Source organism: Pseudophryne corroboree, chromosome 9 (assembly GCF_028390025.1).
Source record: "Pseudophryne corroboree isolate aPseCor3 chromosome 9, aPseCor3.hap2, whole genome shotgun sequence".
Taxonomy (NCBI): Eukaryota; Metazoa; Chordata; class Amphibia; order Anura; family Myobatrachidae; genus Pseudophryne; species Pseudophryne corroboree.
The window spans coordinates 471,136,475-471,158,746 of record NC_086452.1 but is presented as its reverse complement, the minus strand read 5'-3'; the positions used below and the strand labels follow the sequence as shown (position 1 = coordinate 471,158,746).

General features: G+C 50.8%; 1 protein-coding gene across 3 annotated transcripts in view; it reads right to left on the bottom strand.

The window, feature by feature from the left end:
* DNAH1 (dynein axonemal heavy chain 1) overlaps positions 1 to 22,272 on the bottom strand; it is a 240,603-nt gene that overhangs the window by 5,108 nt on the left and 213,223 nt on the right. For all 3 annotated transcript variants that reach the window (XM_063941354.1, XM_063941356.1, XM_063941355.1), the window contains 11 exons: positions 13,223 to 13,414; positions 12,966 to 13,097; positions 12,750 to 12,875; positions 12,355 to 12,474; positions 12,049 to 12,198; positions 11,810 to 11,970; positions 10,230 to 10,455; positions 9,949 to 10,144; positions 9,505 to 9,656; positions 992 to 1,188; positions 323 to 467 (listed from right to left, as the gene is read on the bottom strand). In XM_063941354.1, the coding sequence (XP_063797424.1) occupies positions 323 to 467; positions 992 to 1,188; positions 9,505 to 9,656; positions 9,949 to 10,144; positions 10,230 to 10,455; positions 11,810 to 11,970; positions 12,049 to 12,198; positions 12,355 to 12,474; positions 12,750 to 12,875; positions 12,966 to 13,097; positions 13,223 to 13,414 (1,797 nt within the window). The remainder of the gene's footprint in view (positions 1 to 322; positions 468 to 991; positions 1,189 to 9,504; positions 9,657 to 9,948; positions 10,145 to 10,229; positions 10,456 to 11,809; positions 11,971 to 12,048; positions 12,199 to 12,354; positions 12,475 to 12,749; positions 12,876 to 12,965; positions 13,098 to 13,222; positions 13,415 to 22,272) is intronic.

Genomic DNA, 22,272 nt, shown 5'->3' with positions numbered 1-22,272 from the left:
AGAGCCATCTGCTGCATTATACTGCCCCGACACAGAGAGCCATCTGCTGCATTATACTGTCCCGGGACAGAGAGCCGTCTGCTGCATTATACTGTACCGGGACAGAGAGCAGTCTGCTGCATTATACTGTCCCGGGACAGAGAGCCGTTTGCTGCATTATATTGTCCCGGGACAGAGCCATCGGGGTGGGTGATAAGTGCTCCAGTTATGTACAGTACACCCGACATGTCACCTACATTGCAGTTTCCTATTTGCTGCTGTTAGAAGGCAGTGGGCTACGTTCTCATTGCTCAGTCCTTATAGCGACACTGGGGGCAGGTACCTGGGGCTCGATGAACCTCTGTCCCAGGTGCTGGCACACATAGTCCTGCATGGCATTGGTCACTTTGTCACCTCGCAGACATCGCAGAATCAGGATCCTCTGGAAGGAGTCCAAAGTCTGATCCCAGTCACCAGGGAGTTTCTCTCTGGAAACAAACAGATCATAAGGCGGGATTGGGTAAAAACCAGAATGGTCCGGACCCCGGAATGCCGGACAGGACCTGCTCCCTGCAGCAAACTGTCATTCTGTAGCTTGCAGTGCTTGTCCTCGTCCGGGTGGTGTCAGGTCCGGGAGGGTGCCTGTGACAGCTGTCACCAGGGAGGCGGTGAAGGAGAGATTACAGCCTCCCTGTATGGTCTGCACCGTTCCATCTATTACCCCATCCCTGGACCATAGAGGGAGGTTGTAGTCTCTCCCTCCCCATCTACTTGGTGACAGCTCCTCCCTGGCAGGACAACCCCTGGACAGGGACGAGCACTACAAGCTCCAGAATACTGCAGGAAGCTGTTCCTGTTTTTACCCAATCCCTCATAAGGCGACTACTCATCCTGACATGAATGCTGCGGAACGTGCAGTCACTGAATTGTAGACACAGCGGACTGCGGCATTATTTACGTAAATAGGTTATTGCGGGTTACTAAGCTGTGAGACGCAGTTAGGTTGTGTTACCGTTCAGGCTCGGGGCTGTCGCAGATCCTCCTGTACTCCTCGGCGTGTTCCGTGATTTGCGTTTTGATGTCACTGAAGTTACTTAGTGTGCTCAAGGCCTGAATGTCCCTCCACGCTCGTTCCGCCAGCCACTCGATACACGGGTTCTCGGTCAGAGGGGGCACCGTAGCCCCAGCCAACAGAAAGCGCCATTCATCCTGTGGAGCAAATAGCGTCAGTCTGTCCGTTGTGTGTAGGTAGAGTCCGTCGCCCCGTCCTTTGTGTGCAGGTACAGTACGTGGCCCTGTCCTTTGTGTGCAGATACAGTATGTCGCCCTGTCCTCTGTGTGCAGATACAGTCCGTCGCCCTGTCCTTTGTGTGCAGATACAGTCCGTCGCCCTGTCCTTTGTGTGCAGATACAGTCCGTCGCCCTGTCCTCTGTGTGCAGATACAGTCCGTCGCCCTGCCCTTTGTATGCAGATACAGTCCGTCGCCCTGTCCTGTGTGTAAATACAGTCCGTCGACCTGTCCTTTGTGCGCAGATACAGTACGTCGTCCTATCTTTTGTGTGCAGATACAGTATGTCGTCCTGTCCCTTGTGCGCAGGTACAGGCCGTCAACCTGTCCCTTGTGCGCAGATACAGTCCGTCGACCTGTCCTTTGTGCGCAGATACAGTACGTCGCCCTGTCCTTTGTGTGTAGATACAGTACGTCGCCCTGTCCTTTGTGTGTATATACAGTACGTTGCCCTGTCCTTTGTGTGTAGATACAGTACGCCGCCCTGTCCTCTGTGTGTAGATACAGTACGTCGCCCTGTCCTTTGTGTGTAGATACAGTGCGTCGCCCTGTCCTTTGTGTGTAGATACAGTACGTCGGCCTGTCCTTTGTGTGTAGATACAGTACGTCGGCCTGTCCTTTGTGTGTAGATACAGTACGTCGCCCTGTCCTTTGTGTGTAGATACAGTACGTCGCCCCCTGTCCTCTGTGTGCAGATACAATACGTCACCCTGTCCTCTGTGTGCAGATACAGTACGTCACCCTGTCCTCTGTGTGTAGATACATTACGCCGTCCTATCCTTTGTGTGTAGATACAGTACGTGGCCCTGTCCTTTGTGTGTAGATACAGTATGTCGCCCTTTCCTTTGTGTGTAGATACAGTACGTCGCCCTTTCCTTTGTGTGTAGATACAGTACGTCGCCCTGTCCTTTGTGTGTAGATACAGTCCGTCGCCCTGTCCTCTGTGTGCAGATACAGTCCGTCGCCCTGTCCTCTGTGTGCAGATACAGTCCGTCGCCCTGCCCTTTGTGTGCAGATACAGTCCGTCGCCCTGCCCTTTGTGTGTAGATACAGTACGTCGCCCTGTCCTTTGTGTGTAGATACAGTACGTTGCCCTGTCCTTTGTGTGTAGATACAGTACGCCGCCCTGTTTTCTGTGTGTAGATACAGTACGTCGGCCTGTCCTCTGTGTGTAGATACAGTATGTCACCCTGTCCTTTGTGTGTAGATACAGTACGTTGCCCTGTCCTTTGTGTGTAGATACAGTACGTTGCCCTGTCCTTTGTGTGTAGATACAGTACGCCGCCCTGTCCTCTGTGTGTAGATACAGTACGTCGGCCTGTCCTCTGTGTGTAGATACAGTACGTCGCCCTGTCCTTTGTGCGCAGATACAGTACGTCGTCCTATCTTTTGTGTGCAGATACAGTATGTCGTCCTGTCCCTTGTGCGCAGGTACAGTCCGTCAACCTGTCCCTTGTGCGCAGATACAGTCCGTCGACCTGTCCTTTGTGCGCAGATACAGTACGTCGCCCTGTCCTTTGTGTGCAGATACAGTACGTCGCCCTGTCCTTTGTGTGTAGATACAGTACGTTGCCCTGTCCTTTGTGTGTATATACAGTACGTTGCCCTGTCCTTTGTGTGTAGATACAGTACGCCGCCCTGTCCTCTGTGTGTAGATACAGTACGTCGCCCTGTCCTTTGTGTGTAGATACAGTGCGTCGCCCTGTCCTTTGTGTGTAGATACAGTACGTCGGCCTGTCCTTTGTGTGTAGATACAGTACGTCGGCCTGTCCTTTGTGTGTAGATACAGTACGTCGCCCTGTCCTTTGTGTGTAGATACAGTACGTCGCCCCCTGTCCTCTGTGTGCAGATACAATACGTCACCCTGTCCTCTGTGTGTAGATACAGTACGTCACCCTGTCCTCTGTGTGTAGATACATTACGCCGTCCTATCCTTTGTGTGTAGATACAGTACGTGGCCCTGTCCTTTGTGTGTAGATACAGTATGTCGCCCTTTCCTTTGTGTGTAGATACAGTACGTCGCCCTTTCCTTTGTGTGTAGATACAGTACGTCGCCCTGTCCTTTGTGTGTAGATACAGTCCGTCGCCCTGTCCTCTGTGTGCAGATACAGTCCGTCGCCCTGTCCTCTGTGTGCAGATACAGTCCGTCGCCCTGCCCTTTGTGTGCAGATACAGTCCGTCGCCCTGCCCTTTGTGTGTAGATACAGTACGTCGCCCTGTCCTTTGTGTGTAGATACAGTACGTTGCCCTGTCCTTTGTGTGTAGATACAGTACGCCGCCCTGTTTTCTGTGTGTAGATACAGTACGTCGGCCTGTCCTCTGTGTGTAGATACAGTATGTCACCCTGTCCTTTGTGTGTAGATACAGTACGTTGCCCTGTCCTTTGTGTGTAGATACAGTACGTTGCCCTGTCCTTTGTGTGTAGATACAGTACGCCGCCCTGTCCTCTGTGTGTAGATACAGTACGTCGGCCTGTCCTCTGTGTGTAGATACAGTACGTCGCCCTGTCCTTTGTGTGTAGATACAGTACGTCGCCCTGTCCTTTGTGTGTAGATACAGTACGTCGCCCTGTCCTTTGTGTGTAGATACAGTACGTCGCCCTGTCCTTTGTGTGTAGATACAGTACGTCGGCCTGTCCTTTGTGTGTAGATACAGTACGTCGCCCTGTCCTTTGTGTGTAGATACAGTCCGTCGCCCTGTCCTCTGTGTGCAGATACAGTACGTCACCCTGTCCTTTGTGTGCAGATACAGTTTGTCGCCCGGTCCTCTGTGTGTAAATACAGTACGTCGCCCTGTCTTGTGTGTAGATACAGTCCGCCGCCCTGTCCTTTGTGTGCAGATACAGTCCGCCGCCCTGTCCTTTGTGTGCAGATACAGTACCTCGGCCTGTCCTTTGTGTGTAGATACAGTACGTCGGCCTGTCCTTTGTGTGTAGATACAGTACGTCGCCCTGTCCTTTGTGTGTAGATACAGTACCTCGGCCTGTCCTTTGTGTGTAGATACAGTACGTCGGCCTGTCCTTTGTGTGTAGATACAGTACGTCGCCCTGTCCTTTGTGTGTAGATACAGTACGTCGTCCTATCCTTTGTGTAGATACAGTACGTGGCCCTGTCCTTTGTGTAGATACAGTACGTCGCCCTGTCCTTTGTGTAGATACAGTACGTGGCCCTGTCCTCTGTGTGCAGATACAGTACGTCGTCCTATCCTTTGTGTGTAGATACAGTACGTCGCCCTGTCCTTTGTGTGTAGATACAGTACGTCCTTTGTGTGTAGATACAGTACGTCGCCCTGTCCTTTGTGTGTAGATACAGTACGTTGCCCTGTCCTTTGTGTAGATACAGTACGTGGCCCTGTCCTTTGTGTGTAAATACAGTACGTGGCCCTGTCCTTTGTGTGCAGATACAGTACGTCGTCCTATCCTTTGTGTGTAGATACAGTATGTCGCCCTGTCCTCTGTGTGCAGATACAGTACGTCGTCCTATCCTTTGTGTGCAGATACAGTACGTCGCCCTGTCCTTTGTGTAGATACAGTACGTGGCCCTGTCCTTTCTGTGTAAATACAGTACGTGGCCCTGTCCTTTGTGTGTAAATACAGTACGTGGCCCTGTCCTTTGTGTGTAAATACAGTACGTCGCCCTGTCCTCTGTGTGTAGATACAGTACGTCGCCCTGTCCTTTGTGTAGATACAGTACGTGGCCCTGTCCTTTGTGTGTAAATACAGTACGTGGCCCTGTCCTTTGTGTGTAAATACAGTACGTCGCCCTGTCCTCTGTGTGTAGATACAGTACGTGGCCCTGTCCTTTGTGTGCAGATACTCTGTGTGTAGATACAGTACGCCGCCCTGTCCTCTGTGTGCAGATACAGTACGTCGCCATGTCCTCTGTGTGTAGATACAATACGTCACCCTGTCCTCTGTGTGCAGATACAGTACGTCGCCCTGTCCTTTGTGTGCAGATACAGTACGTCGCCCTGTCCTTTGTGTGTAGATACAGTACGTCGGCCTGTCCTTTGTGTGTAGATACAGTACGTCGGCCTGTCCTTTGTGTGCAGATACAGTACGTCGCCCTGTCCTTTGTGTAGATACAGTACGTCGCCCTGTCCTTTGCGTGCAGATACAGTACGTCGCCCTGTCCTTTGCGTGCAGATACAGTACGTCGCCCTGTCCTCTGTGTGTAGATACAGTACGTCGCCCTGTCCTCTGTGTGTAGATACAGTACGTCGCCCTGTCCTCTGTGTGTAAATACAGTACGTCGCCCTGTCCTCTGTGTGCAGATACAGTACGTCGCCCTGTCCTCTGTGTGCAGATACAGTACGTCGCCCTGTCCTCTGTGTGCAGATACAGTACGTCGCCCTGTCCTCTGTGTGCAGATACAGTACATCGCCCTGTCCTTTGTGTGTAGATACAGTACCTCGGCCTGTCCTTTGTGTGTAGATACAGTACGTCGGCCTGTCCTTTGTGTGTAGATACAGTACGTCGCCCTGTCCTTTGTGTGTAGATACAGTACGTCGTCCTATCCTTTGTGTAGATACAGTACGTGGCCCTGTCCTTTGTGTGCAGATACAGTACGTCGTCCTATCCTTTGTGTGTAGATACAGTACGTCGCCCTGTCCTTTGTGTGTAGATACAGTACGTCCTTTGTGTGTAGATACAGTACGTCGCCCTGTCCTTTGTGTGTAGATACAGTACGTTGCCCTGTCCTTTGTGTAGATACAGTACGTGGCCCTGTCCTTTGTGTGTAAATACAGTACGTGGCCCTGTCCTTTGTGTGCAGATACAGTACGTCGTCCTATCCTTTGTGTGTAGATGCAGTATGTCGCCCTGTCCTCTGTGTGCAGATACAGTACGTCGTCCTATCCTTTGTGTGCAGATACAGTACGTCGCCCTGTCCTTTGTGTAGATACAGTACGTGGCCCTGTCCTTTGTGTGTAAATACAGTACGTGGCCCTGTCCTTTGTGTGTAAATACAGTACGTGGCCCTGTCCTTTGTGTGTAAATACAGTACGTCGCCCTGTCCTCTGTGTGTAGATACAGTACGTCGCCCTGTCCTTTGTGTGTAGATACAGTACGTCGCCCTGTCCTTTGTGTGTAGATACAGTACGTCGCCCTGTCCTCTGTGTGTAGATACAGTACGTCGCCCTGTCCTTTGTGCGCAGATACAGTACGTCGCCCTGTCCTTTGTGTAGATACAGTACGTGGCCCTGTCCTTTGTGTGTAAATACAGTACGTGGCCCTGTCCTTTGTGTGTAAATACAGTACGTCGCCCTGTCCTCTGTGTGTAGATACAGTACGTGGCCCTGTCCTTTGTGTGCAGATACTCTGTGTGTAGATACAGTACGCCGCCCTGTCCTCTGTGTGCAGATACAGTACGTCGCCATGTCCTCTGTGTGTAGATACAATACGTCACCCTGTCCTCTGTGTGCAGATACAGTACGTCGCCCTGTCCTTTGTGTGTAGATACAGTACGTCGCCCTGTCCTCGGTGTGTAGATACATTACGTCGCCCTGTCCTCTGTGTGTAGATACAGTACGTCGCCCTGTCCTTTGTGTGTGTGTGTGTAGATACAGTACGTCGCCCTGTCCTTTGTGTGTAGATACAGTACGTCGCCCTGTCCTTTGTGTGTAGATACAGTACGTCGCCCTGTCCTTTGTGTGTAGATACAGTACGTCGCCCTGTCCTTTGTATGCAGATACAGTACGTCGCTCTGTCCTTTGTGTGTAGATACAGTACGTCGCCCTGTCCTTTGTGTGCAGGTACAGTACGTCGCCCTGTCCTTTGTGTGTAGATACAGTACGTCGCCCTGTCCTTTGTGTGTAGATACAGTACGTCGCCCTGTCCTCTGTGTGTAGATACAGTACGTCGCCCTGTCCTTTGTGCGCAGATACAGTACGTCGCCCTGTCCTTTGTGTAGATACAGTACGTGGCCCTGTCCTTTGTGTGTAAATACAGTACGTCGCTCTGTCCTTTGTGTGTAGATACAGTACGTCGCCCTGTCCTTTGTGTGCAGGTACAGTACGTCGCCCTGTCCTCTGTGTGTAGATACAGTACGTCGCCCTGTCCTTTGTGTGTGTGTAGATACAGTACGTCGCCCTGTCCTTTGTGTGTAGATACAGTACGTCGCCCTGTCCTTTGTGTGTAGATACAGTACGTCGCCCTGTCCTTTGTATGCAGATACAGTACGTCGCCCTGTCCTTTGTGTGTAGATACAGTACGTCGCCCTGTCCTTTGTGTGCAGGTACAGTACGTCGGCCTGTCCTTTGTGTGCAGATACAGTACGTCGCCCTGTCCTTTGTGTGTAGATACAGTACGTCGCCCTGTCCTTTGTATGCAGATACAGTACGTCGCCCTGTCCTTTGTGTTTAGATACAGTACGTCGCCCTGTCCTTTGTGTGTAGATACAGTACGTCCTTTGTGTGTAGATACAGTACGTCGCCCTGTCCTGTGTGTGTAGATACAGTACGTCGCCCTGTCCTTTGTGTGTAGATACATTACGTCGCCCTGTCCTTTGTGTGTGTGTGTAGATACAGTACGTCGGCCTGTCCTTTGTGTGTAGATACAGTACGTCGCCCTGTCCTTTGTGTGTAGATACAGTACGTCGCCCCGTCCTTTGTGTGTAGATACAGTATGTCGCCTTTTCCTTTGTGTAGATGCAGTACGTCGCCCCGTCCTTTGTGTAGATGCAGTACGTCGCCCTGTCCTTTGTGTGCAGATACAGTCCGTCGCCCTGTCCTTTGTGTACATACAGTACGTCGCCCTGTCCTTTGTGTGCAGATACAGTCCGTCGCCCTGTCCTTTGTGTGCAGATACAGTACGTCGCCCTGTCCTTTGTGTGCAGATACAGTACGTCGCCCTGTCCTTTGTGTGTAGATACAGTACGTCGCCCTGTCCTGTGTGTGTAGATACAGTACGTCGCCCTGTCCTTTGTGTAGATACAGTACGCCGCCCTGTCCTTTGTGTACATACAGTACGTCGCCCTGTCCTTTGTGTGCAGATACAGTCCGCCGCCCTGTCCTTTGTGTGCAGATACAGTACGTCGCCCTGTCCTTTGTGTACATACAGTACGTCGCCCCCTGTCCTTTGTGTGCAGATACAGTCCGTCGCCCTGTCCTCTGTGTGTAGATACAGTACGTTGCCCTGTCCTCTGTGTGTAGATACAGTACGTCGCCCTGTCCTCTGTGTGTAGATACAGTACGTCGCCCTGTCCTCTGTGTGTAGATACAGTACGTCGGCCTGTCCTCTGTGTAGATACAGTACGTCGGCCTGTCCTCTGTGTGCAGATACAGTACGTCGCCCTGTCCTTTGTGTGTAGATACAGTACGTCGCCCTGTCCTTTGTGTAGATACAGTACGTCGCCCTGTCCTCTGTGTGCAGATACAGTACGTCGCCCTGTCCTTTGTGTGTAGATACATTACGCCGTCCTATCCTTTGAGTGTAGATACAGTACGTCGGCTTGTCCTTTGTGTAGATACAGTACGTCGGCCTGTCCTTTGTGTGTAGATACAGTACGTCGGCCTGTCCTTTGTGTGTAGATACAGTACGTCGCCCTGTCCTTTGTGTAGATACAGTACGTCGCCCTGTCCTCTGTGTGCAGATACAGTACGTCGCCCTGTCCTCTGTGTGCAGATACAGTACGTCGCCCTGTCCTTTGTGTGTAGATACATTACGCCGTCCTATCCTTTGAGTGTAGATACAGTACGTCGGCTTGTCCTTTGTGTAGATACAGTACGTCGCCCTGTCCTGTGTGTGCAGATACAGTACGTCGCCCTGTCCTTTGTGTGTAGATACATTACGCCGTCCTATCCTTTGTGTGTAGATACAGTACGTCGGCCTGTCCTTTGTGTGTAGATACAGTACGTCGGCCTGTCCTTTGTGTGTAGATACAGTACGTCGCCCTGTCCTTTGTGTAGATACAGTACGTCGCCCTGTCCTCTGTGTGCAGATACAGTACGTCGCCCTGTCCTTTGTGTGTAGATACATTACGCCGTCCTATCCTTTGAGTGTAGATACAGTACGTCGGCTTGTCCTTTGTGTAGATACAGTACGTCGCCCTGTCCTGTGTGTGCAGATACAGTACGTCGCCCTGTCCTTTTGCTGCAGACCACAATATGGCAGCGTCCGCCGCATACAGAGACTGGGAGTCAGTAAGTGAAGCACAACTTGGTGCGTTTCTGGCCTTGGGTCAGCCCCGAGTCCTCTCATTACTTTATGGGACCCTGACTTTTGCCAAAACCCTCTCACCATATTGATGAGGCCTTTGTCCATGAGTATCCGCACGCAGAGCAGGAAGGAGAACATCAGCTTATGCTTCTCGAATAGACTGCGGCACACGTTGTAGTACAGACTGAAGGTAAAGTACGTGTTTATATTCTCTATCCGTATCTCCACCGTTTCTGAAACAGCAAGTCACAGCCTGGGTTACATCCTCCGCACCAAGGCCCGAGTCACACAGAGAGGACATAGACTGTGACATGTAACCACAAACTACAGATAAAACGTTGGGGGTTGGAGAAATCTTTGTGTTATACAGGACACACAATGCCGTGGATGATGGAGGACCGAGCTTCAGACACGAGACAACATATGCAGTATACACGTACAACATGGAGGCGATGACCTGCGTGGTTAATGGGGTATGAGAGGTAACGCCAGACACACGAGACTCTAGAACGGAACATAATATACCTGCTCTCTCAGAATTGGTAATGGCGGCAGTAAAAATCCCAAGGAACCACTCCAGTGAGTACTGATACATAGGATCCACATTGGACAAATCCGAAACGCAGAAGAACAGTATCTGGGTCCTGACCGCCACAGGGACGTACTGGCTCCGGGTGCTGTCTATATCCCTTTCTGTTTGCTCCGCCGCTTGCACTTTTGCCTGTGAAAAAAGAAAACTATAACAGAGCCATCGCCGCGACACTACCTGCCGAGGACCCGTGAGCCACGGTCTGTGGTCTACTCACCTTGATCTCGCCGGCTTTCACCTTGGAGGCCTCCAGCACTTTGATAAGATCCACGTCGTCCACAGGATTGCCCTGAGAGGAGCTGAGACGCAGCAGAATTTGGTCTTCGATTTCCTTCAGCTCTTGGCGCATTTTAGCATTGGACAAAATCAGCTGGTTCTTAGCTTCTTCCAAATCTGGTCGCTCCTCTGCCACCACTTGTCCAAGGAGCTGATCCTCCAGGCCACTGGGAGGACATGAATGGTAATGCGGCAGAAGACAAGGACAAGAGTTACTGATGTATCTGTGTATGGGATTGGCCACAGTATGCCATTACATTTATAGAAGCTTAATTAGGGACAATTGGCTGAACCGGTTCAGATGGTAACCGTAACAATTAATACATAATATCTGTCCAGCAGTAAATAATGATTCGTTAATTAATAAATCGATGGGTGTTACAGACCTATATATAACTATAACAGCCTGATTTTTCACGGATTGGTTTCCGTTATCACTCATGTGTATTATCATTTTTCTTCTTTGTTCCATAGGGGACAGGGATAACGTTGGGTATAACCTGGAGTCCGGGCACCGAACAGTCTCTTTGCCAGGAGCCCAGGCTACCGCTTCCTCTTTACCAGCCACAGGCAGCCAGCTTTAGTTTGGTGCTTGCAAGTAGCAGGCACTGTTTTGAGGGGCTGCTTCTTAGTAGTTCCTAATTTGATTTCTTTGCAAATTTTGTTACAAAAGAAGTCAGAAAAGTAGCCGCCATCACTACCAGCGCAAATTTACACCAGCCCTACCCTGGTTGCAGCCACAGTCACGCCCGCTAAGCTACAAGTAGATGTGCTGCTGAATCGCTTGTAGGTAGGGTGGCCAATTCCGGGATCGGTGGGATCCCGGGATTTTGGATTAAGATTGGCCAGATTGAATCCCGGGATTGGACCTTCCAATCCCGGGTTTTCGGGAATAGCCACCATCTTTTTTTTTTTGTCAATGCTTGGCAGTGTTCAGCACCTTCAGCAGGCTCTGACGCTGCCTGGCTCCCACTGCCCCCAGCGCTGCGCAGCGTGACGTCAGTGGTAATGCTGCGCAGCCTGATGCCAGCCAGGCACGCCGCCTGCACCCCACCTCGCCGCCCACAACACGCAAAGATAATGGTGAGTTATTGTGTTGGCTGGGCAGTGGGGAGGAGGGGGGACTCATTATACAATTTAATTTTAAAAACATCAACCCAGTCTTGGGATTGGTCATTTTTCTACCCCGCAACCTGGGATTGAATAATCGGGCCGGGATTGGCCTCCCCACCCGTAGGTGTAGGCTTGGCTGCTAAGCAGACTGGTGTACAGCTCTGAACCAGGGCCTGCCTCAGTGCACTCTCTGGGGAGCGGTTACATCTATCAGTGCCATGGACAGAACAGAACTTCCTATGTACCCGGGCTCCTGTGCCAGATAGGGTTCAGCTTACAAATGGACGCAAGACCCGCGCAGATGTAAGAGAATCACGTGGCGTCAGTGTTCTAACAGCCGGTGGAAACTGTAACCTCAGGAACTAGAGGCCAAGTACAGATTGTGGGGGTCCGCTGAGCATCTGTTACCTGGGGGACAGGGTGAAGTTGATGAGAGTGACTTTGGTGCAGATTTCAGGAGGGTAATGAGGGTTTGGCAGCTTGGTTGTGATATACATCCTAAAGTCCTCATGGTAAGGGATGACGGTGTCACCGAGGCGTAGAACGGTGCTCCCTTGCTGCTTGTATGTCTGTAACGACAGGAGACAGTGACGGACTAATGACTGCGCAGTGAGAGATCGTAACCCCCAGACGCAACGTCTTCTCACTTGTTTCAGCAGTACAGGTTCTAGAGCGGGATCCAGCTCCTCTCCAACATTTTCCAGCATAAATGGCTTTCCGAAGCGGATAGCGTTTTCCAAGCTGCGCAAGACGTCGCGGTCACTGAGCTTCACCACGTCCAAACCGTTGTCTTTCTCCTGTCAGGGGCAGAGACAGCAGAGTGTAAACGTGTACAGTGTTCTGTGCTTCCATGTCTACGTATGCCCGTTTCATCCCTTACATAGACCCCGCACACTGCTGGTCTAGGACATGCTGGTACTACAAGCAGATTACAACGTCTCAAGTCAACTCACCATGTTCTTGATCCACCTATTGGCCTGTCCTTGTGGGTCGATGAAATGAGACCAGCGCTGAGAGTACTGTGCTATCACCCCATTCTCCACAGACAAGGTATCGTTTGGAAGTCCTGCAATCTGAGGTGGGATATTAAAGGGACAGGTACATCATTCTTTCATCCACCGTCGCACCACGGCCGATCCAGAGTGAGCCCAGAGGGACTGGTCGCTCTTTATTGCCAAGTTCCCTCTGTACTTATAGACTGGGCGCATCGGCTTACCAAACCGGCAGAACAGAACATCACAAACTCAATAACTTGGGATCCTCTGGGTGGACAATCTCCCAGAATCCCCGATACAAGCTAACAAAGGCTTTTTTGCTACCAGAAACCACAGAGTCTATTCTGTCTCACCTGCCAGGAACGGATTTTCACAGGGTCTCCCAGTGTCCCTATCAGGGAAGGCTCCTGGGTGCACGGTACATTTAGGTCCTTCAGAGTTTTCGTCCACTGTTCAAACAGCGACGTCCGATACTGGCCCTGGGGAGACAGGAACCATAATACCGTAGACACGCAGCACATTACATTGTCATATCCCCTACAGACATCTGGTCTATAACAGACTCTCACCGTGAAGGGTCCTAGATACGCCAAGAAGCCGGCACACAGCAGAAGATCTCCGGTGACGTTAACCAAGAGATTCTCCAAGTTGAGGACTGTATCTTGCCATCGCTGGCGTTCGTCAGCCAGCCCCGAGATCAGCTACCATAGGAAGAGAGACAGTGGGATGAGTGCGGAACGACAGGTAGGGGGCGGCAACAGACCAGGGTGGGAAGGGGCAGTAGGTGGTAGATGCAGGAAGACGACAGCGTGTCGGCTTCATTTACCTTATCGGCGCGGATCAGCCTCTGTTCGCACTGCTCACATTTGTGCTCCAGCTCTTCCCTCTTGGAAACGCAGTCTCGGTACTTTGCCTGTAAGGTGGCGATTCCCTCTTCTACTTCATTCAGAGAAGCTTTGGCCTCGTCCAGAATTTTCTGGGTGACTGCTAAATCCTCCTGCGCCTCTCGCAGTGCTTGCTATGGGGGAGAGGCGAGAACGTTGTGTAGCTAGGTATTGTGACGTGACCGTGTGAATGGGACGTATCATGCAAGTGTCAGATGTTGTACTATGAATGTGGCGTCTAACAGGAGTACAAGAACCGGGTGCATTACTACATATGTGTACAGCAATCGTGTGGGATAGCCGCATTCTCATGTGTATATTCCTCTCCCCCCAGTAACTGGCCCCTAGTACACGGATAGCTGCATTCTCATGTGTATATTCCTCTCCCCCCAGTAACTGGCTCCTAGTACAGGGATAGCTGCATTCTCATGTGTATATTCCTCTCCTCCCAGTAACTGGCTCCTAGTACAGGGATAGCTGCATTCTCATGTGTATATTCCTCTCCTCCCAGTAACTGGCTCCTAGTACAGGGATAGCTGCATTCTCATGTGTATATTCCTCCCCCCCCCCCCCGTAACTGGCTCCTAGTACAGGGATAGCCGCATTCTCATGTGTATATTCCTCTCCCCACAGTAACTGGCCCCTAGCACAGGGATAGCTGCATTCTCATGTGTATATTCCTCTCCCCCCAGTAACTGGCTCCTAGTACACGGATAGCCGCATTCTCATGTGTATATTCCTCTCCCCCCAGTAACTGGCTCCTAGTACAGGGATAGCTGCATTCTCATGTGTATATTCCTCTCCCCCCAGTAACTGGCTCCTAGTACAGGGATAGCCGCATTCTCATGTGTATATTCCTCTCCCCCCAGTAACTGGCTCCTAGTACAGGGATAGCTGCATTCTCATGTGTATATTCCTCTCGCCCCAGTAACTGGTCCCTAGTACAGGGATAGCTGCATTCTCATGTGTATATTCCTCTCCCCCCAGTAACTGGCTCCTAGTACAGGGATAGCCGCATTCTCATGTGTATATTCCTCTCCCCCCAGTAACTGGCTCCTAGTACAGGGATAGCCGCATTCTCATGTGTATATTCCTCTCCTCCCAGTAACTGGCTCCTAGTACAGGGATAGCTGCATTCTCATGTGTATATTCCTCTCCCCCCAGTAACTGGCTCCTAGTACAGGGATAGCTGCATTCTCATTTGTATATTCCTCTCGCCCCAGTAACTGTCTCCTAGTACAGGGATAGCTGCATTCTCATGTGTATATTCCTCTCCCCCCAGTAACTGGCCCCTAGTACAGGGATAGCCGCATTCTCATGTGTATATTCCTCTCCCCCCAGTAACTGGCTCCTAGTACAGGGATAGCCGCATTCTCATGTGTATATTCCTCTCCCCCCAGTAACTGGCTCCTAGTACAGGGATAGCCGCATTCTCATGTGTATATTCCTCTCCTCCCAGTAACTGGCTCCTAGTACAGGGATAGCCGCATTCTCATGTGTATATTCCTCTCCCCCCAGTAACTGGCTCCTAGTACAGGGATAGCTGCATTCTCATGTGTATATTCCTCTCCCCCCAGTAACTGGCTCCTAGTACAGGGATAGCCGCATTCTCATGTGTATATTCCTCTCCCCCCAGTAACTGGCTCCTAGTACAGGGATAGCCGCATTCTCATGTGTATATTCCTCTCCCCCCAGTAACTGGCTCCTAGTACAGGGATAGCCGCATTCTCATGTGTATATTCCTCTCCCCCCAGTAACTGGCCCCTAGTACACGGATAGCTGCATTCTCATGTGTATATTCCTCTCCCCCCCAGTAAGTGGTCCCTAGTACACGGATAGCTGCATTCTCATGTGTATATTCCTCTCCCCCCAGTAACTGGCTCCTAGTACAGGGATAGCTGCATTCTCATGTGTATATTCCTCTCCCCCCAGTAACTGGCTCCCAGTACAGGGATAGCCGCATTCTCATGTGTATATTCCTCTCCTCCCAGTAACTGGCTCCTAGTACAGGGATAGCCGCATTCTCATGTGTATATTCCTCTCCTCCCAGTAACTGGCTCCTAGTACAGGGATAGCTGCATTCTCATGTGTATATTCCTCTCCCCCCAGTAACTGGCCCCTAGTACACGGATAGCTGCATTCTCATGTGTATATTCCTCTCCCCCCAGTAACTGGCTCCTAGTACAGGGATAGCCGCATTCTCATGTGTATATTCCTCTCCCCCCCAGTAACTGGTCCCTAGTACACAGCTGCATTCTCATGTGTATATTCCTCTCCCCCCAGTAACTGGCTCCTAGTACAGGGATAGCCGCATTCTCATGTGTATATTCCTCTCCCCCCAGTAACTGGTCCCTAGTACAGGGATAGCCGCATTCTCATGTGTATATTCCTCTCCCCCCAGTAACTGGCTCCTAGTACAGGGATAGCCGCATTCTCATGTGTATATTCCTCTCCCCCCAGTAACTGGCCCCTAGTACAGGGATAGCCGCATTCTCATGTGTATATTCCTCTCCCCCCAGTAACTGGCCCCTAGTACAGGGATAGCCGCATTCTCATGTGTATATTCCTCTCCCCCCAGTAACTGGCTCCTAGTACAGGGATAGCTGCATTCTCATGTGTATATTCCTCTCCCCCCAGTAACTGGCTCCTAGTACAGGGATAGCCGCATTCTCATGTGTATATTCCTCTCCCCCCAGTAACTGGCTCCTAGTACAGGGATAGCTGCATTCTCATGTGTATATTCCTCTCCCCCCAGTAACTGGTTCCTAGTACAGGGATAGCCGCATTCTCATGTGTATATTCCTCTCCCCCCAGTAACTGGTCCCTAGTACAGGGATAGCCGGATTCTCATGTGTATATTCCTCTTCCCCCAGTAACTGGCTCCTAGTACAGGGATAGCTGCATTCTCATTTGTATATTCCTCTTCCCCCAGTAACTGGCTCCTAGTACAGGGATAGCCGCATTCTCATGTGTATATTCCTCTCCTCCCAGTAACTGGCCCCTAGTACAGGGATAGCTGCATTCTCATGTGTATATTCCTCTCCCCCCAGTAACTGGCCCCTAGTACAGGGATAGCCGCATTCTCATGTGTATATTCCTCTCCCCCCAGTAACTGGCTCCTAGTACAGGGATAGCCGCATTCTCATGTGTATATTCCTCTCCCCCCAGTAACTGGTCCCTAGTACAGGGATAGCTGCATTCTCATGTGTATATTCCTCTCCCGCCAGTAACTGGCTCCTAGTACAGGGATAGCTGCATTCTCATGTGTATATTCCTCTCCTCCCAGTAACTGGCTCCTAGTACAGGGCTAGCCGCATTCTCATGTGTATATTCCTCTCCCCCCAGTAACTGGCTCCTAGCACAGGGATAGCCGCATTCTCATGTGTATATTCCTCTCCCCCCAGTAACTGGCTCCTAGTACAGGGATAGCCGCATTCTCATGTGTATATTCCTCTCCCCCCAGTAACTGGCTCCTAGTACAGGGATAGCCGCATTCTCATGTGTATATTCCTCTCCCCCCAGTAACTGGCTCCTAGTACAGGGATAGCCGCATTCTCATGTGTATATTCCTCTCCCCCCAGTAACTGGCTCCTAGTACAGGGATAGCCGCATTCTCATGTGTATATTCCTCTCCCCCCAGTAACTGGCTCCTAGTAAAGGGATAGCCGCATTCTCATGTGTATATTCCTCTCCCCCCAGTAACTGGTCCCTAGTACACGGATAGCTGCATTCTCGTGTATATTCCTCTCCCCCCAGTAACTGGCTCCTAGTACAGGGATAGCTGCATTCTCATGTGTATATTCCTCTCCCCCCCCAGTAACTGGCTCCTAGTACAGGGATAGCTGCATTCTCATGTGTATATTCCTCTCCCCCCAGTAACTGGCTCCTAGTACAGGGATAGCCACATTCTCATGTGTATATTCCTCTCCCCCCAGTAACTGGCTCCTAGTACAGGGATAGCAGCATTCTCATGTGTATATTCCTCTCCCCCCAGTAACTGGCCCCTAGTACAGGGATAGCCGCATACTCATGTGTATATTCCTCTCCTCCCAGTAACTGGCCCCTAGTACAGGGATAGCTGCATTCTCATGTGTATATTCCTCTCCCCCCAGAAACTGGCCCCTAGTACAGGGATAGCCGCATTCTCATGTGTATATTCCTCTCCTCCCAGTAACTGGCTCCTAGTACAGGGCTAGCCGCATTCTCATGTGTATATTCCTCTCCCCCCAGTAACTGGCTCCTAGCACAGGGATAGCCGCATTCTCATGTGTATATTCCTCTCCCCCCAGTAACTGGCTCCTAGCACAGGGATAGCCGCATTCTCATGTGTATATTCCTCTCCCCCCAGTAACTGGCTCCTAGTACAGGGATAGCCGCATTCTCATGTGTATATTCCCCTCCCCCCAGTAACTGGCTCCTAGTACAGGGATAGCCGCATTCTCATGTGTATATTCCTCTCCCCCCAGTAACTGGCTCCTAGTAAAGGGATAGCCGCATTCTCATGTGTATATTCCTCTCCCCCCAGAAACTGGTCCCTAGTACACGGATAGCTGCATTCTCATGTGTATATTCCTCTCCCCCCAGTAACTGGCTCCTAGTACAGGGATAGCTGCATTCTCATGTGTATATTCCTCTCCCCCCCCCAGTAACTGGCTCCTAGTACAGGGATAGCTGCATTCTCATGTGTATATTCCTCTCCCCCCAGTAACTGGCTCCTAGTACAGGGATAGCCACATTCTCATGTGTATATTCCTCTCCCCCCAGTAACTGGCTCCTAGTACAGGGATAGCAGCATTCTCATGTGTATATTCCTCTCCCCCCAGTAACTGGCTCCTAGTACAGGGATAGCCACATTCTCATGTGTATATTCCTCTCCTCCCAGTAACTGGCCCCTAGTACAGGGATAGCTGCATTCTCATGTGTATATTCCTCTCCCCCCAGAAACTGGCCCCTAGTACAGGGATAGCCGCATTCTCATGTGTATATTCCTCTCCTCCCAGTAACTGGCTCCTAGTACAGGGATAGCCGCATTCTCATGTGTATATTCCTCTCCTCCCAGTAACTGGCTCCTAGTACAGGGATAGCCGCATTCTCATGTGTATATTCCTCTCCCCCCAGTAACTGGTCCCTAGTACACGGATAGCTGCATTCTCATGTGTATATTCCTCTCCCCCCAGTAACTGGCTCCTAGTACAGGGATAGCTGCATTCTCATGTGTATATTCCTCTTCCCCCAGTAACTGGCTCCTAGTACAGGGATAGCCGCATTCTCATGTGTATATTCCTCTCCTCCCAGTAACTGGCTCCTAGTACAGAGATAGCTGCATTCTCATGTGTATATTCCTCTCCCCCCAGTAACTGGCTCCTAGTACAGGGATAGCCGCATTCTCATGTGTATATTCCTCTCCCCCCAGTAACTGGCTCCTAGTACAGGGATAGCCGCATTCTCATGTGTATATTCCTCTCCCCCCAGTAACTGGCTCCTAGTACAGGGATAGCTGCATTCTCATGTGTATATTCCTCTCCCCCCAGTAACTGGCTCCTAGTACAGGGATAGCTGCATTCTCATTTGTATATTCCTCTCGCCCCAGTAACTGGCTCCTAGTACAGGGATAGCTGCATTCTCATGTGTATATTCCTCTCCCCCCAGTAACTGGCTCCTAGTACAGGGATAGCCGCATTCTCATGTGTATATTCCTCTCCCCCCAGTAACTGGTCCCTAGTACACGGATAGCTGCATTCTCATGTGTATATTCCTCTCCCCCCAGTAACTGGCTCCTAGTACAGGGATAGCTGCATTCTCATGTGTATATTCCTCTCCCCCCAGTAACTGGCTCCTAGTACAGGGATAGCCGCATTCTCATGTGTATATTCCTCTCCCCCCAGTAACTGGCTCCTAGTACAGGGATAGCCGCATTCTCATGTGTATATTCCTCTCCCCCCAGTAACTGGCTCCTAGTACAGGGATAGCTGCATTCTCATGTGTATATTCCTCTCCCCCCAGTAACTGGCTCCTAGTACAGGGATAGCCGCAGCCGCATTCTCATGTGTATATTCCTCTCCCCCCAGTAACTGGCTCCTAGTACAGGGATAGCTGCATTCTCATGTGTATATTCCTCTCCCCCCAGTAACTGGCTCCTAGTACAGGGATAGCCGCATTCTCATGTGTATATTCCTCCCCCCCCAGTAACTGGCTCCTAGTACAGGGATAGCTGCATTCTCATGTGTATATTCCTCTCCCCCCAGTAACTGGCTCCTAGTACAGGGATAGCCGCATTCTCATGTGTATATTCCTCTCCCCCCAGTAACTGGTCCCTAGTACACGGATAGCTGCTTTCTCATGTGTATATTCCTCTCCCCCCAGTAACTGGCTCCTAGTACAGGGATAGCCGCATTCTCATGTGTATATTCCTCTCCCCCCAGTAACTGGCTCCTAGTACAGGGATAGCTGCATTCTCATGTGTATATTCCTCTCCCCCCAGTAACTGGCTCCTAGTACAGGGATAGCCGCAGCCGCATTCTCATGTGTATATTCCTCTCCCCCCAGTAACTGGCTCCTAGTACAGGGATAGCTGCATTCTCATGTGTATATTCCTCTCCCCCCAGTAACTGGCTCCTAGTACAGGGATAGCCGCATTCTCATGTGTATATTCCTCCCCCCCCAGTAACTGGCTCCTAGTACAGGGATAGCTGCATTCTCATGTGTATATTCCTCTCCCCCCAGTAACTGGCTCCTAGTACAGGGATAGCCGCATTCTCATGTGTATATTCCTCTCCCCCCAGTAACTGGTCCCTAGTACACGGATAGCTGCTTTCTCATGTGTATATTCCTCTCCCCCCAGTAACTGGCTCCTAGTACAGGGATAGCCGCATTCTCATGTGTATATTCCTCTCCCCCCAGTAACTGGCTCCTAGTACAGGGATAGCTGCATTCTCATGTGTATATTCCTCTCCCCCCAGTAACTGGCTCCTAGTACAGGGATAGCCGCAGCCGCATTCTCATGTGTATATTCCTCTCCCCCCAGTAACTGGCTCCTAGTACAGGGATAGCTGCATTCTCATGTGTATATTCCTCTCCCCCCAGTAACTGGCTCCTAGTACAGGGATAGCCGCATTCTCATGTGTATATTCCTCCCCCCCCAGTAACTGGCTCCTAGTACAGGGATAGCTGCATTCTCATGTGTATATTCCTCTCCCCCCAGTAACTGGCTCCTAGTACAGGGATAGCCGCATTCTCATGTGTATATTCCTCCCCCCCCCCAGTAACTGGCTCCTAGTACAGGGATAGCCGCATTCTCATGTGTATATTCCTCTCCCCCGAGTAACTGGTCCCTAGTACACGGATAGCTGCTTTCTCATGTGTATATTCCTCTCCCCCCAGTAACTGGCTCCTAGTACAGGGATAGCCGCATTCTCATGTGTATATTCCTCTCCTCCCAGTAACTGGCTCCTAGTACAGGGATAGCTGCATTCTCATGTGTATATTCCTCTCCCCCCAGTAACTGGCTCCTAGTACAGGGATAGCTGCATTCTCATTTGTATATTCCTCTCGCCCCAGTAACTGTCTCCTAGTACAGGGATAGCTGCATTCTCATGTGTATATTCCTCTCCCCCCAGTAACTGGCTCCTAGTACAGGGATAGCCGCATTCTCATGTGTATATTCCTCTCCTCCCAGTAACTGGCTCCTAGTACAGGGATAGCTGCATTCTCATGTGTATATTCCTCTCCTCCCAGTAACTGGTCCCTAGTACAGGGATAGCTGCATTCTCATGTGTATATTCCTCTCCCCCCAGTAACTGGTCCCTAGTACACGGATAGCTGCATTCTCATGTGTATATTCCTCTCCCCCCAGTAACTGGCTCCTAGTACAGGGATAGCCGCATTCTCATGTGTATATTCCTCTCCCCCCAGTAACTGGCTCCTAGTACAGGGATAGCTGCATTCTCATGTGTATATTCCTCTCCCCCCAGTAACTGGCTCCTAGTACAGGGATAGCCGCATTCTCATGTGTATATTCCTCTCCCCCCAGTAACTGGCTCCTAGTACAGGGATAGCCGCATTCTCATGTGTATATTCCTCTCCTCCCAGTAACTGGCTCCTAGTACAGGGATAGCTGCATTCTCATGTGTATATTCCTCTCCCCCCAGTAACTGGCTCCTAGTACAGGGATAGCCGCATTCTCGTGTATATTCCTCTCCTCCCAGTAACTGGTCCCTAGTACAGGGATAGCTGCATTCTCATGTGTATATTCCTCTCCCCCCAGTAACTGGCCCCTAGTACAGGGATAGTCGCATTCTCATGTGTATATTCCTCTCCTCCCAGTAACTGGTCCCTAGTACAGGGATAGCTGCATTTTCATGTGTATATTCCTCTCCCCACAGTAACTGGTCCCTAGTACAGGGATAGCTGCATTCTCATGTGTGTATTCCTCTCCCCCCAGTAACTGGCTCCTAGTACAGGGATAGCTGCATTCTCATGTGTATATTCCTCTCCCCCCAGTAACTGGCTCCTAGTACAGGGATAGCTGCATTCTCATGTGTATATTCCTCTCCCCCCAGTAACTGGTCCCTAGTACAGGGATAGCCGCATTCTCATGTATATATTCCTCTCCCCCCAGTAACTGGCTCCTAGTACAGGGATAGCTGCATTCTCATGTGTATATTTCTCTTCCCCCAGTAACTGGCTCCTAGTACAGGGATAGCTGCATTCTCATGTGTATATTTCTTCCCCCCCCCCCCCCCCCCCCCAGTAACTGGCTCCTAGTACAGGGATAGCCGCATTCTCATGTGTATATTCCTCTCCCCCCAGTAACTGGCTCCTAGTACAGGGATAGCTGCATTCTCATGTGTATATTCCTCTCCCCCCCAGTAACTGGCTTCTAGTACAGGGATAGCCGCATTCTCATGTGTATATTCCTCTCCCCCCAGTAACTGGCTCCTAGTACAGGGATAGCCGCATTCTCATGTGTATATTCCTCTCCCCCTAGTAACTG